The sequence below is a fragment of the Scyliorhinus canicula genome, chromosome 2, assembly GCF_902713615.1.
Source record: "Scyliorhinus canicula chromosome 2, sScyCan1.1, whole genome shotgun sequence".
NCBI classification, from domain to species: Eukaryota; Metazoa; Chordata; class Chondrichthyes; order Carcharhiniformes; family Scyliorhinidae; genus Scyliorhinus; species Scyliorhinus canicula.
Window position 1 is genome coordinate 249,024,212 of NC_052147.1, and position 17,037 is coordinate 249,041,248.

The following is a 17,037-nucleotide window of genomic DNA, read 5'->3' on the forward strand; positions in this document are numbered from 1 at the left end:
AATCTTTACAGATCCAGAAGAAACTGATTTTGAACCTGTTAGTGCGTGTTCTCAGACTTTTGTATCTCCTGCACAATGGCAAAAGTTGGATGAGTGAATAAGCTGGGTGGGAGGGGTCATTGATTATGCCGCCCGCTTTGACAGAATCAGTGAATGGGAGGTGGGTTTGCATGGTGGACTGGGCAGTGTTCACTGCTCTCTGTAGATTCTTACAGTCTTGGGCCGAGCAGTTGCCATACCAAGCCAGATAGAATGCTTTCTATCGTACCTCTATGAAAATTGGTAAGAGTCAGTGTGGACATGTCAAATTTCCTTTGTTTCCTGAAGAAGTATAGGCGCTGCTGTGCTTTCTGGGTTGTAGCATCAAGATGGGTGGACCAGCACTGATTGTTGGTGAGGTACACAGCGAGTAATTTGAAGCTGTCAACCATCTCCACCTCCGCACCATTTATCCAGAGATATGTACGGTACTTTGATTCCTGAAGTCATTGACCAGCTTGTTAGTTTTGTTGACATTGAGGAAGAGATTGTTGTCGTTACACCTCTCTACTAGGTTCTCTATCTTCCTCCTGTAATCTGACTCATCGTTGTTCGAGATCCGACCCACGACGGTCATGCCATCAGCAAACTTGTAGATGGAGTTGGAGTCAGATTTCCTCACACAGTCGTGTGTGTATAGGGAGTATAGTAGGGGGCTAAGTATGGAGCCTTCCGGGGGTCCGGTATTGAGGACTATCGTGGAGGAGGTGCTGTTGTTTATCCTTACTGATTGTGTGTCAGGAAGTCGAGGATCCAGTTGCAGAGGGAGGAGCCAAAGCCTAGGGTTTGGAGCTTTGCTGTGAGCTTTGCTGAGATTATGGTTTTGATGGAGGAGCTGTGATCAATGAATAGGAGCCTGACGTCGGAGTACTTTTCATTGAGATGCTCCAAGGATGAGTGTAGGGCCAAGGAGATGGCGTCTGTTGTGGACCAGTTGTGGCAGTCTGCGAATTGCAGTGGATCAAGGCACTCTGGGAGTGTGGAGTTGATGTGTCTCATGACCAACCTCTCCAAGCACTTCATAATGACAGATGTCAAGACCCTGGATAGTAGCCGTTGAGGCAAGTTGCCTGGTTCTTCTTTGACACTGCTATAATGGTCTTCTTAAAGCAGGTGGGAACTTGGTAGGGAAAGGTTGAAGATGTCCACGAACACATACGCCAGTTGGTCCACATAGGATTTCAGTGCGTGACCAAGGACCCCATCAGGACCCATTGCTTTTCGAGGGTTCACTTTCAAGAAGACCAATTTTCCAATCTGCCGTGCTGATAGGGTGGCACGGTAGCACAGTGGTTAGCACTATTGCTTCATGGCTCCAGGGACCCGTGTTCAATTCCCAATTTCGGTCACTGTCTGTGTAGAGTCTGCACGTTCTCCCTGTGTCTGTGTGGGTTTCCTCCGGGTGCTCTGGTTTCCTCCCACAAGTCCTGAAAGACGTGCGTGTTCGGTGAATTGGACATTCTGAATTCTCCCTCAGTGTACCCGAACAGGTGCCATCTAGGGGATTTTCACAGCAACCTCATCGTACTGTTAATGTAAGCCTACTTGTGACACTAATAAAGATTATTATCATTATTATTACGATCTGACTTTTGAATCTGTGACGATATAATCATAGAATTTACAGTGCAGAAGGAGGCCATTCGGCCCATCGAATCTGCACTGGCTGTTGGAAAGAGCACTCTACTTAAGCCCATGCCTCTACCCTATCCCTGTAACCCAATAACTCCACCTAACCTTTTTGGACTCGAAGGGCAATTTCTCATGGCCAATCCACCTAACCTGCACATCTTTGACTGTGAGAGGAAACTGGAGCACCCAGAGCAAACGCACGCAGACACAGAGAGAATGTGCAGACTCCGCACAGACAGTCACCCAAGCCAGGAATCAAACCTAGGATCCTGGAGCTATGAAGCAACTATGCTAACCACTGTGCTACCATGCATAAGTATGGGTGTGTGCGGGGCTGCTGGGGAAATTGACAATGGTTTGATGATTCCCTGCTCGAACCAAGCATAGAATGCTTTGAGTTAATTTGTCTGCACAACATCTATGACTACCCACTCAGGAAGCCCTGGTATAGGGCAGCATGGTAGCATTGTGGATAGCACAATTGCTTCACAGCTCCAGGGTCCCAGGTTCAATTCCGGCTTGGGTCACTGTCTGTGTGGAGTCTGCACATCCTCCCCGTGTGTGCGTGGGTTTCCTCCGGAGGTGCTCCGGTTTCCTCCCACAGTCCAAAGATGTGCAGGTTAGGTGGATTGGCTATGATAAATTGCCCTTAGTGTCCAAAATTGCCCTTAGTGTTGGGTGGGGGTACTGGGTTATGGGGATAGGGTGGAGGTGTTGACCTTGGGTGGGGTGCTCTTTCCAAGAGTCGGTGCAGACTCGATGGGCCGAATGGCCTCCTTCTGCACTGTAAATTCTATGATATGTCATACTTACTGTGTTTATCAGCTTACAGAATAAACGCTGGCTGTTGCCTTTCATGGCCAATATTCAGTTATATTTTCATTGGCAATCTTGAGATAAGTAGAAAGGTAATACAGAGGCAGGTCAAAATAACAGGGCAGGTACTTGTCCAAATGTCAGAACTGCTCAAGATGAGAAGTAATACATTTCAGACACAAGCTCCCTACTTTAATTTACCTCAAGGTCAACCAAGGATTTTGATCCCTTGTTCAGACAAGTAAAATAATAAAAAGGGTATTTGTGGGAACTCTCAGTCAATGCATCAAACATCTATTTATTAACACCTCTTTCATAAGTAGCACAGTAACACAAGTACTTACTTTAGCCAGCCCTTCTCAGTTTGTTTTGAGTTAACATCCGCTTGTTGAAAAAGATGCTTCTTCAAATGAGTAAATAAACAGTGAACAAAAGCCAAACCATTCATTAAAACCTTCACGCCGGCTAATACTTAGTTAAAAAAATTATAATCCTGCTTAGAGATAGCCGATACTTCAGCCTTTGGCTTAATTTGGATGCAAGTCAATGATGTAAAATTGAATTTTGTCAAGTGAATCCCGCTTCAATGAATAGGGATTCATTAACACGTCATAAATGGACAGAAAGGAATACAAATACAAACCTGCATGAAAGTCTATCCCCACAGTGAGTGATGTCCCCGATATTGGCAGCAAAGCATCTGATTTATCATTGGGTTCCAGTGGTATTCCTCTGATTTCTTCATGAAGAGAATACATCAGGAAAGATCCAAAACCTGGCAAATAGATTTTAAAAAAGTTTTCCCATGTTTTTCTCTTCGAAAATAACGGCAAATCAAGATCCAATTAGCTATTGATTTCACCCCCTATAATTTGACAATATTACTTTCAAAGTGTGTGCAAAAACTATAAGCATTTTCTGACCAGGCCTTGACTGATGTCAATTGCTATTATAGAAGACTATAGTCCAAAGTGGTATTGATTAGTAATGTTCTTTCACTTTTCTGCAAATCAATATTTGCTGCAATGTGCTTCATTTTCAAAAAATCATTACCGTAGTTTTAAAGCAGTAGCTCGATCATTGGACTAAGAACAATAGTGGAATAATCTTTTCTTTGGAAGCAAAAATCAGTTTGTTTCTAAAGCTGCCAGTTTTACACACAGATTAAAAGTTGAAAATCTACTCCAATGACAAAAGCATCATCATGCGTACCTTTGCTGTACATAAGGTGAAACTGGTCTCTCGAAAAATAAGCAATCTACTTTCTCTCATCAAGTGTATGCCTTCCAATAATAAAATTAAAATTTGTATTGATTATAGTAATATGTTAAAATGGTGTGCTGTCCATTGTCATCCTTGATATGAATTTTTATTTTTATTTGAGATATTAATGACTAATTTCAATGGCTGTCTTTGAACTGATGGGAACATCGTCAGAAATTCTTTGTAGTAACTGCAGAAAATTTTATGCAGCTATTTAAAGAGCATTTTCAACAGACCAGGAAATTGGCTTTGAACATGTACTTTTGTCACAGGAACTACCAGACCAAATAAAAGAAGAACAAAATCCATGCAAAACAGACCAGGTAAAAAATAACATTTCCTTTGAATTTATTTCCTTGAAGTTGAGGTATAAATTGTAAAAATATTTTTCTGCACCACATGATAGTAAAGCAAGTTCACTACTTTAATAGAAAGATGTCAGTTGAGAAATGGATTCCCATTGAATGTAATATATTTTCACTTCACCCTGGATAGCAGAACCAACTCAGTTTCAACTATCATCAGCCTCCTGTTATGCTCTGCAAGCTGCCTGAACTCTGCATTCTGAAGGCAACCTCATTTTCCATCAGAGGAAGGTTTCATGGTAGAATTAATTGAGGGCATTACAGTGTAAACAGTATGTGCATTCCTCTGACAGTTGCATCTAGCAGTCTCCTCTGTTGCCATTACAGTATTTTACTTGTGATGCGGCACAGAAGACACACACACATGTAGATACGCACACACATTTGAGCGGAATTTTCCACTCCCTCCACAGCGTGTTCTGCAACAGCGGAGAGTGAATCACCAGTGACTAGAAGTGAGATCTTCTGGTCCCACCATTGTCAACAGGCTTTCCTGTTGTAAGCATCTCTCATCTTCACAGTGGGTGCACCACCTGCGGATCATAAGATCCTGCCAGCGTGAACGGTCCAAAACATTCCACACAAAGACATACACACACATACATACACACACACATGCGTATAAATACACACACATATACATGCACACACATATACATGCACACACACATATATACATACACACAGAAGTATACATATCCACACATATACATTCACACAACTTTATGCACATACATAGACATACACATACACACAAGTATATGCACACACATAGACATATGCCTCTGCATAAGCATATGCACACAGGCACATATACATATCCACACATGCAAACAGATACATACACACTCATATACACATACAAACACACATATACACACATATATACATACACACATACATGCAAACATACATATACATACAACCACATGTACACATATATGTACACATATATTAATCATTATACACACACATATATATACATAGCCACACATGCAAACAGATACATACACACTCATATACACATACAAACACACATATACACACATATATACATACACACACATACATGCAAACATACATATACATACAACCACATGTACACATATATTAATCATTATACACACACATATATATACATACAAACACATATATACATGCACACAAATATACATACGCACACACACACAAATACATATACGCACACACATACATGCACATACATATTTACACAGACATATATATTTACACAACCCTTACATATACCACCACACATATACATGTTCACACATGTACATAACACATATATAGAAACATGTACACACATATACATATACATGCACACGGACATACATATATACATATAAATACACATGCACATTCATACACACATAGACATATACGTGCACACATACGTACACAAACACATACATTAACATGTACATACACACATATATAAAAGCATACACACATACATACACATACATAAAAGCACACACACATACATACAAATACATACACACAGACATGCAGACACACACCTATACAGACACACAAACATAGACATACATACACACACAGACAGACACACATACGCACGTTGGCACCTTGGTAGGTTTGGGCATTCTCGAGCTTGTTTGGGAGCATGCAGGGAATGTGTCTCACCCAACATAACTGTTTAGTAATAATCAGGGCCTTGATACAGGGGTGTTTGTCTACAAGAGGATACTAATATTGGAGCACCCACCCTGCCATTGAATTTGCAGGATGCTTGCACATGAACAAACAGAGGCCAAACTGCAAACTATCGTCGATGCACTCACAGAGGAAAAAATGGGCCTGAGGGTAAACATTCAGGAGACAAAGGTTCTCTCCTGCTGCTGCTGTTGCTGCTACACAACATCGCCACTGTTACCACCACCACGCCTCCCCCCCCCCCCCCCCCCCCCCCACACAAACACACCCCCAACCTCCAGTGTGCAAGCGCAGCCTTCAGCCGACTGAGGAAAATAGTTTTGCTGACAAAGACCTTAAACCTGGCACTGAGCTCATGGTCTACCTGCCTTCCTGTACGCGTCAGAGAATTGATGAACATACAGCAGACAACTTAAATCCCTGGGGAAATGTCACAGACTTACATATACAAATTATACACAAAGACACAAATGCACAGCAACCTTATGAGTGATGTGGTTTACTGTTTCAAAGCTGCCTCCCACTTTGGGTGTTTGCTGAGAGATTTGTGCACAACAGGAGGTGGTAATAAAATTAGGTTTCCACACCATCAGCTACACTTGGGAATGACAACTCCTCAATTCACCTTATGGCTGTGTGGACCTTTTTAATTGATTGGATTTTGGGAATAGGCAACAGTTCCACCTTCTGCCTGTTTTTTAATGGGGATGGACCTGGGTGACAGTAAGTAATCTGAGAGAAAAATGGAGCAGAACCTCGCCTACTAGGACTCAATTCTTTTTTTTAAAAAGGTTGAACAACAACGTTTCTCCACACAGGTGTGCTATTGCTTCCTTCTGTTGACAATAACACTTACCCTCACACGACATTTTGTCACTACGTAGTTGGTATCCCACAGTGCACTTGCATGTTTTTCTGGTTTCTGAGATTGGCAAGCAGAGCTGGGAGCATCCACCATTGTTCACACTGCACAGATTAGTACCTAAATGGGACATATAAAATCAATGTTCACGAGCCGACAGACTTTTCAGTTAGCTACCTTCTACATGAGTAATGAGACTTCTCTTGACTGTACAGTGATCTGTGTCAAAATGAGTGATGAACGGTCTAACTATATTTGAAGTGGGAACTGAATTTTCTGTGTCAAAGACCTCTGAAAAGCACATTTTGTTGGAATAATAGAGCATTAAATCAAACTGCAGTGATGGCATTAGTCTATCTGGCGTTAAAATTTATGATGTGGAGATGCCGGCGTTGGAGTGGGGTGAGCACAGTAAGAAGTCTTACAACACCAGGTTAAAGTCCAACAGGTTTGTCTCAAACACTAGCTTTCGGAGCACTGCTCCTTCCTCAGGTGAATGAAGAGGTATGTTCCAGAAACATTTATATAGACAAATTCAAAGATGCCAGATCTCCAGCAGCAGGAAATCACACAGGTCACCCAATCAGGCCACTACCACCGGTGGCATTGCAGACAGCCACTCCAGTAACATTCGCCGCCGTGCAATCAGAAAGGTGAATGCCACGACATCGGCCTCCCTCCTCTCCATGAGCTCCGACTTCTCCGAGACTCCAAATGTCGCCACCAAAGGATCCGGCTCCGCCTCCTTCCCCACTATCCTTGATAAGGCCGCAAACACTCCTGTCTAGAATCTCTCCAACTTGTCACAGCCCCCGAACATGAGTGTTCGGGGGCTGTTCTGGGGCTGTGACAATTTGGAGAGATTCTAGCCGGGAGTGTTAAAATTGGTTTGAATTGTGAACCAGTGTTTGTCATTTGTTCATTTTGCAAATAAGGACACCTGGGTAAAAGGTTTTAACAATAAACTGGCCGAAATATCTGATAATTTATAGACAACAAGTTCTACTTACAGATGGCTGAGTCGTGGGAGCACAAGGTGCTCTTCAGGTTCTGATGTGCTTATTTGGCACAAATGGTCTGTGTCTCAGCACAATTTGATGTATGCAAAGTATCATACTACCAGTAGAGCAGACTTTCAGTAGTGCAATTTAATTAAACTACCATGAATCAAGGTACAGGAGAATAAGCTATACTGTGTGCTGCAAATAAGTACCTGCCAGCCAGCAAAGGAGAGAGAACGAAATTGTAAACAAGGTGTATTGGCAGCTTATTCTGTCTGGAATCTGGCCGCGATCAGATTGTCACATGCCTGTGTGCTACATCGTATCTTGGCAATGATTTTATCTGCAACATTATAGCCCTCATCATTACCATACCTTTCACTGTCCTCATCATTGAGGGAGACATCTCAGCCCACCGTGTCTACTTCAGCCAAGATGTCCACCCCTCCCCTCCTTTTGTTTAGTGGGGTTATTCGGGGAACAGCAGACAACAATGACCCAGAGGACTCACTGTGATGAATACTAGGGAGCCCCGCCCTAAGAGTCCAAACATTTGAACCTCATCTTTAGGGGACCTATCATCTGCTCTATGATGGCTCTGGTGGTGGCATTGGTGTGACCATTTAAAACTGAGATTAGGAGGAATGTCTTCACTCAGTGGTGAGTCTATGGAATTCTCAATCCCAGAGGGCTGTGGAAGCTCAATCATTAAGCATGTTGAAGCCATAAATTGTCAGATTGAGGGAGATTAATAACACCAGGGATATGCAGGTAGCATTGGAAAGTGTCATTGAGGTGGATGATCAAACATGATAACTGAATGGTGCAGCAGGCTTGGCGGGCTGAAATATCTACTCCTATTCCTAGGTTCTTACCCTAAGCTCTATAATTATCTCTTTCGATATGTCGGCTTTCTTCCCTGTTCCCATAACTGTTGATATGTCCATGACCCTGACACATTCCATTCGTAATGATAAGAATAATCTTTTCTTGTCACAAGTATGAAGTTACTGTGAAAAGCCCCGAATCGCCACATTCCGGCTCCTGTTCGGGTAAGCTCGTACGGGAATTGAACCTGCGCTGCTGGCCTTGTGCTGCATCACAAACCAGCTGTCTAGCCCACTGAGCTAAACCAGCTGTATCCTAACATTATGTGACCACACTCCATGAGACCATCCACTACCTGTCCTTTCACCCCACCTGATCCAACTGCCTTCTCTGACTGAGACTGTACCCTCAGCCTCCCTATACTCTGAGGACCAAATTCTTGAATTCATGGATGACTCGATGATGTTCACTGCCCAGAGAGGGCACCCACTGTCCTACAAGGGGCCAAAGACACATGTGATATGCTTACTCGCCCCAAGAAGTGCTGCTACAGTCTGAGCCTCTTCCGCAAACACCCTCCTAAACAGTTGTTTAGCTTTCTTCCCAAGGCACCCTCTCAAACAAACTCCAGTCTGGCTTCATTCCCCTCCCACTCTTTCCCCCTTCGTCTGCCTCTCCTGTCCAGCCTCCACTCCCCCCCCCCCCCCCCCCCCCCCGCCTACACCCTGCACACAGCCTTTGCACAGCTTGGCCTATTGTCCCTGATCTCGATCAGGAGCCTGACATTTCTGAGCATCCCCAAGAAGGCCAAATTAGCAGCTACTCACTCCAAACTCCAGAGAGCAGTCTCCGTCGCCAGGTGAAGGCCGCATATATACAGTCTGGGTGCCATATTCAAAAGGTGCCCAATGTCACTGACCTACTATTGAAGAAATGAGCTGGACCTCCTGAAAATGAATTTGGATCTTTGGAGCACTCTGAGGATGGAAGATGGACTTCCTGAGAAAGAAAATGGATCTCCAGGAAAATCCTGAGGCCAGAAGATTGGCCTCCTTGATGGCACTGCAAGGTCCACCAATACATAGATGGCCCCCCAGCCAATGCTGTGATGTTCAACGGTTGTTGTTGGCCTCCATCTCAAACTAAGGAGAGTCCAAACATCTGCACATCACGCCTTTCCAAATATGTTGCATGCTGGCATTGCAGAGAATCCAGCATAGAGGGTCAGGCCTTCATCTGCATTGCATAAAATTATGAAAATGAGAGTTATGCCAGCCTCCGGCAGGAGGGTGCTTCCTATTTATTCTTTGTTTATTCCCTTATTTTCCTTTCTTTTATTTTTGCAGTTACATTTTTGATCCATGGATGATTAATGGACATGCCATTTTAAGGCAAGCAGCCTGAAAGAAGCCTGTGTCTTTAATTCAAGCAGGAAGAATCCGGAAGGCTGTGCTGGTTTAAACTGGAGATTGAAAACTGGCTGGGATCAATGACAGAGAGATGGGTTGGGGCTCAGTTTGATTGGCTGGCTGGCGGCCAATGGATTCATTTAAACGGTTGTGCTCTGCCCAGTTGCAGGTGATGATTGGATCTGATCCCACTGGAATGCTTTTCAGAATCCAAGGTTTGAGTTTGGTTTCAGTTTTGATTCTGGCAGCAAGAAGGAGACATCACCCTCTCCGTTTTTCTCCAGAAAGGCTGTGTCTCTGAAATGGCAGCGAGCCCGGATGAATCTATTTACAGGAGAACCATTACAGACTATGCAAGCAAAGTCCAGACTCTGTTACCTCTCTCCATAAAAGGCTGATGTGAACCAACCTACTCTCTATCCAGCAATACAGAGGCCTGAAGACTAACCACAACCTGAAAGCAAAGGTTTATGTGAAGCAAGGGGCCTCTCCAGGAAACACTGAGTTATGTGTTTCTAGAGAAGATCATTCCAGGCTGAAAATCAAGAACTTTAATCTGCAATCCTGCTGTGAAGAAAGTGTGCCAAAAAGCACCATCTGAAGCAAGGACTCTTATCCTTATTATTTTTCACCCCTCCTCGCCCCTCTGTGTTTTTCCATCTTGTGTGTGTGGGTAGAGGGTGGGGCAGTTAAAATGGAAGTCAGGAGTTAAATGATAGTTAACCTGTTGTATTTACTGCATACTCATTATAGTTCTTGTTGTAAATAAACAGTAATCGTGTTTACATTTACAAACCTGGTGACTGGATTCTTGGGCAGCCAAGGGCCAGACTTTCTGTATAAGAATTATTGGTTCGTTCACTTGTGTTGGGACTCTGGGGCTGGATGTGAGTGTGCACTAGCCCAGGGTTTTGTAACACCCTGATGGGCATCAATGGAAGATCTTGTTGGAAATACATGCTGGTGTGAAAATGATTTCTGGGCCTTCAGCCATATTCTCCCTTCATGCCTACCTGCTACTGAACTCTGCAGGAAAGGCTGGCATGAGTGACCTATGCCATTACAAATGGCATGCCATCATTCTCTGGGACTTCTGCATTGCCTCATAGAGACATTTTGCTGAAAACATCGATAGTTAATTATTGTAGTTTGTCCCCCATTAAATGCACCGAGAATGGTTTTGTTCAACGAATAGTACTATGATCACAACAGCCACGAAGCCCATTACATGGTGGTACAAGTGAACACAGGATCAATAAAGGATTCAGTTGCACAGCACGGTCCCTGAAAGTCGCAATCCCAAATTATTTGCACTCCCATGTTACAGGCTTACACCCACCACGAACTGGTTGAGACTGTCCACACTTACTTCCTTTGAGACCATTAAACACGGTGAAGAAAAAAGTTTACAAATGCAGTTTCCCAAAAGTGAGAAGGTAACGTCCTAACAAAAGGACGACATGGAATCCAAATTTTGTAAATAATGGTCAGAGCCCTGCAGAAACACGATTGTGTTTTCCTTCCCTAGATGTTTATTTCCACTTGTCACCTTCTGTTTTCTAATGCTGAGCTAATTAGGTCTGGACAACATAAATTCTCTGAATTAGCCTTTATAAGACTTATGTGAGCTTTTATGAAACTCCTTCCTAAAATATAAATATTGCATATTATGGTATATCTGGATACTTTTCATCCAATGATGTAAACCTGTTCTCAATGAATTGATGATCAAATCTTGCTAAAATCTTCCTCTAGGTGGTTCTTGTGCCCCTTAAATGAACACTGATTGCATTTCCCTGTTGTCGATCATAGAACAACTCGTCTATAATGACTGACTTAAAATAGTTCTTGTTATTCACCAGTCTTCTGGTAGAGCTTCTGAATTATGCAGTCAATCATTTATTGAATGAACTCACTGAACCACCAGGTCCCAATGCTTTTAGATGCATCTTATGATGTGCAAAAGCATTTATTAAGCCTTCCTTCTTACCTTGTTGAGTCTCTTTGCCATAGACTTTCATATGCAACACAGTGGCAATATTTTTCCGCATGACGACAGGCTCTGAACCATCAACTTTGTTGCAGATTCCAATCCATCCAGAAGCTTGATCTGCCCACCATAGCTTGTTTCCTTTAAAAAGAGTGAGGTTGCATCTCATCAGAATTGTTTCTTGTTCATTTCAAATTCTTATGGCTAACCTAAAATTGTATTACCTGAAGGCATTAATCTCTAAGTACAGTACACGATTAAAGCACAAATGATAAAACCTCATCATTGAGTTAATGATAATGTTGTCTCAATAATTTGCAATTTTACAGTAAGATTTCATAGTTGCTACCACAGTAATGGTGTCAGAGGTTTTTAAAATCATAAGACCAAAAGAAATAGGAACAGGAGTAGGTCATTCAGCCCCTCAAGCGTGCTCCACCATTTAATAAGATCACGCTGACTTGACGCACACTAAGTCCAATTTCCTACCTTACCTCCATAACCCTGAATACCCTTACTGATGAAAAACCGATTGATCTCAGTCTTCAAAGTATTCAAGGACTCAGCCCCCACAGCTTCCTGAGGTAAATAATTCCAAAAATTCACCACACTTTGAGAGAATAAATTCTTCCTCAAATTCATCTCAAATGACCACCCCCTTATTTTGCGTCTATGACCTCTTGTCCTCCACTCTCCCATGTTCTCCCAAGGAAACATCCCGCCAAGAATTATCCTGTCTAACCCCCTAAGAACTTTGGGTGGGATTCGCCGAAATGGAGGCTGGGTGAACTCCGTCGTGTTTCACGACAGACGCCCCCCAGACCGTCCCCCGACCCTGAGTTCCCGCTGGCTGCGAGCAGGTGTGGAAGGCGCAGGCGGGACTCTGATATTTCCGTGCGGCCGCTCGGCCCATCAAGGCCGGAGAATCGGCGGCCTGGCCGTGGACAGTGGCCCACGAGCGGCACCGCGCCAAACGCGCCGGTGCAAATGCCACCAATTCTCCACTCCTCGGAGAATCACATGCCGGTGTCGGGACGGCGTGGCGCAGTTGCAGCGATTCTCCGGCCTGGCTCGGGGCTCGGAGAATCCCGCCCCTTATATACTCCGGCTTTGATACTCCAGCCCCACTGAAATAAAAGCTGGCATTCCATTTGCCTTCCCTATTACCTTCTACACCCTATTTGCTGGTTTTCTGGCTTTCGTGACGAGGACCCCAAATCCTTTTGTACTGCAGCTTTCTGCAGTCTTTCTCAATTTAAATAATAATCTACTTTCTCATTTTTTTTCTTCCAAAATGAATAATCTCACATTTTCCCACATTGAATTCCATTTGCCAATTTTCTGCCCATTCACTTAACCTGTCAATGTCTTTCTGTAAACTATTTGTATCCCCCTTTGTATCAACTGCAGAGTTGGCCACTGTACAGTCTGTGCCATCTTGCAAATCATTAATATATATTGTGAAGAGCTGCGATCTCAGCACTGAAACCCTGTGGCAGTTCACTGGTTACCACCGTCCAATCTGAGAAAACTCCTTTATCACTACTTGCTGCTGCCTGTTAGTTTTTTTTTATTCACTGGCTATTATCAGAAAATACAGCTCAGGACAGAACCTAATAAATGTGTTTACGGTATGTTTGCGATAAACAAGGTTACTTACACTTGGGTCCATATAAACATGAAGTAAACTTCTAAAGTAATTAATCAACTCTGAAGTATTTTGTGTTTTCCTGAGGATGCTTTATAAATGCAACATTTTTATTTCCTTTTTGTTTATTGTCATTCCACATTTATAGACCTTATTGACAAAAGACTCAGCAATGATCTATGTCCATGTTGGAAGTTACAGAACTGGTGGATCAACTGCTCATTTTGCCAACATGGGTAATTTCACACATTATTTTCTGTTCCTTCCAAAATAACGCCACAAGGATTTGTTTTCTCATTATTAAAACTCAACTTCAATTTCAGTCTTGTTAAGTCAACACTTTGAACTTCTAAACTGGTTTTTAGGTTTTTCCTTTCTCACTTTGTGATTACGAGACGGAGGAACATCAGGTCTCAGAACGTTTTGACTCAATGTCATCATTAACCACTCTTCAGCTAAGTGCAGTGTGATGCAAAGAATCCAGTTCTCTGTTCTTCCCAGTAATAATCATCCACGGCATCAATATGACATTTCTATTTTCCATACCAACTACTCTTACAGTATCTCAAAGAGATTGCCAATTTAACGATAATTAGTGTCACATTAAGGAACATTTGTGGACTTGAGCCACTTGGAACTCGGTCAAACTCATTACACTTACAACCCTCACAGCAGCCAGTAAAATCAGATTTCTATTCCTCTAGTCTGCAGTAGATTTGTATGCCCATGTATGACGTGGAAGCATAATATTTTAAGATATTAGATTTATAGATATTATTAATAATGTCACACTATCAGCATCAAACACACACAAATTGATCAGACTATTATATTGCTGTACAGCAGTGGTTAAAAGATCATTCTTAAGTGCATTTTACATTCTCTCGGTAAGATATTCAGTGGAGGAATATTTTAACATAACAGAAGAGAGGATGGAAATGGATTGACTCCTGCATAATAAGATTAAAAGGAGAGGAACTGTAGATTATGTAATAAACCATGTACAGAAAGGGGAGAAAAAGGCATACTTAAGAACTGCTTAAGATGAAAACAAATTATTATCTTTAAAGGTTTTATATTATATATAAATATATTAGAAAGGCATGATTCTGAAGAAAATGATTTTCCATTTTTTCCATTGAACAAGTGTACTAAATCTCCTCACTACCTCAATACCTGAAGGTTGGTCGGATTAAGGCGATAGATTCCAATTGTATCACTATAAGTTAGGGAGAGTGATTTTCATTTACCGAACATATTTTTCAGTATAAACTAGACAGTAGGTAACTGAAAAATAGCAGATTAACTTCAACAGTCCTCCATTTAGTGGACTATTGAGAGAGCCATCTGATGAACAAGACCCCACTCATCTTCTCACCAAAGTGAAACATTCACTACATTTCTCTATGATTTATACACATTATCAAAATAAAGTCGAGAATATTGATCGCCTGTTTTTCACAGTTCTGAGGCTAAGAGTTTCAGCAAGCAAATTTCATGCTCATCTCTCATTTCCATGGCTTTTGTGTGCAGCCCAGTGCGATCCTTGTTGCTGGCCAGTTGTACATCCAACAAGGGTCTAACAGCATGTGAGGCTTGCCCATGTTCCAGTTAGCCACCAGCTTAGTGGAAACATTTCCCTCTTGAAGTGAAGCTGCATGGAGTCAAAGGATGCTGCTGCTATCACTGCTGCAAGAGAATGGAAATGAAGGGCAGAGAGGGGACCCTGTAGTTCTCAGATGCAGCATCGGAGGCCTTATTCCAATGGAGGTGAACCAGACAAAGCACTATGGCCTGAATTTTCAAATGGATTGGGGTTGAGATAAGAGCAGACAGGCACATATATTCATGCTTCTATGCCAGTTCCTTGCCGCCATCCTGACCCTGAGCCATTTTCAATCAAGGTAGCTTTTCTATTTATTTATTTGTTGACAGGGTGGTGATGTTACTGGATAGGCTAGCATATATTTCCCATCCGTAATTGTCCTTGAGAAGGTGGTGATGAGCTTCCTTCTTGAACCGCTGCTGTCCATGTGGTTTCTAGATAGCCACAGTACTGTTAGGGATTGAGTTCAAGGATTTTGACCCAGCGACAATGAAGGAATGGCAATATAGTTCCAAGTAAAGATGTTGTATGGCTTGGTGGTTAGGGTGGGTACTGAGGGGGTGTGATAATAAATCGCATGAGGATTCCCCCCACACACACCCTCCACCCCAAGCCCTAACGGCTGCTGGGCTATAACTGCATCTTGTGAAAGTGTTATCCAGCCATGATTACAGCACCTGCCCATTGAAGTGCCCTCTCTCTCACTCCACCACGAACATGCAGCTAACACCTGTGGAGTGGCCGATACGTCAGATGTGGAGGGCTTTGCATTAGCCCTCCAGCCTCGGAAAACCACCACCATGCTTAATTGGATGGCAAGCCTGCACCCTGCCATTCATTGGCCTTGCCTTTTAAGAATAGAGGAGCAGGTGTCAGGTCCATGTCTATTTGACCAAGACCTGGAACTAAACTAGCAGCTGGGTTCCCGAGCGAGAATTGAAAATCCTGGCCTGTGTTTCGGCAGTAGGTCATGAGTAAAAGGGAGCAGGTGGCCAAGAAGGTCAACTTCTGGAGTTTGACGCCGAGGACTTGGAATATGTCTTCATATGATTTCTCCTACCCACCACACCACAATCCTTCAGTGTACCGCACGCTATCACTCACCCAGCGGACTCCCTGGCATTCAAGATACAATGTAGCATTCAAATACTCCACCTCCCCAACACTGCCAGCCTCCTACCCACCTCTCACTCCACATACTACCAGTTCTTCAGCTACACCCTGCACAACACCAAAAGACAGTGTCACACAATCACGGACATTTTGCATCTCTCTTGCAAGACTAGGAGGAAGAGCAGAGCCAGCATGTGACAAGAATGCCTGCATGGAGGAGATAGCTATCAGAATCATGTGATTAGTTGTGAGTAAATCAATGGCATCTGGATTCATTGCGCATATTGAATATGTCAGGATGCCACCTCACTCCCCGATACCTGGCAGAGTAAGCACACTGCACGGTAGACTGGGCGGCATGGTAGCACAGAGGTTAGCACCGTTGCTTCACAGCGCCAGGAACTCTCATTCGATTATCGGCTTGGATCACTGTCTGTGCAGAGACTGCAGGTTCTCCCAGTGTCTGCGTGGGTTTCCTCCAGGTGCTCCAGTTTCTCCCCACAAGTCCCGAAAGATGTGCTTGTTAGGTGAATTGGACATTCTGAATTCTCTCTCTGTGCACCCGAACAGGCGCCGGAGTGTGGCGACTAGAGGATTTTCACAGCAATTTCATTGCAGTATTAATGTAAGCCTACTTTTGACTCGAATAAAGATTATTATAAAATGGTGCGGCCATGGATTTCCTGCTTCTTACTCCAATGTTACCCCTTATCCACAATCCCTTTCTGATTTTTCTGCTTCCAGATACCCGAGAACAGCCACTTGTCAAA

At 43.1% G+C, this 17,037-nt stretch overlaps 1 protein-coding gene across 1 annotated transcript in view; it reads right to left on the reverse strand.

Annotated features, from left to right (window-relative positions):
- Positions 1-17,037, reverse strand: part of LOC119962094 (low-density lipoprotein receptor-related protein 1-like) — a 2,271,162-nt gene that overhangs the window by 582,494 nt on the left and 1,671,631 nt on the right. The window contains 3 exon segments of the mRNA XM_038789946.1: positions 3,131-3,262; positions 6,667-6,792; positions 11,901-12,041. Coding sequence (XP_038645874.1) covers positions 3,131-3,262; positions 6,667-6,792; positions 11,901-12,041 — 399 coding nt within the window.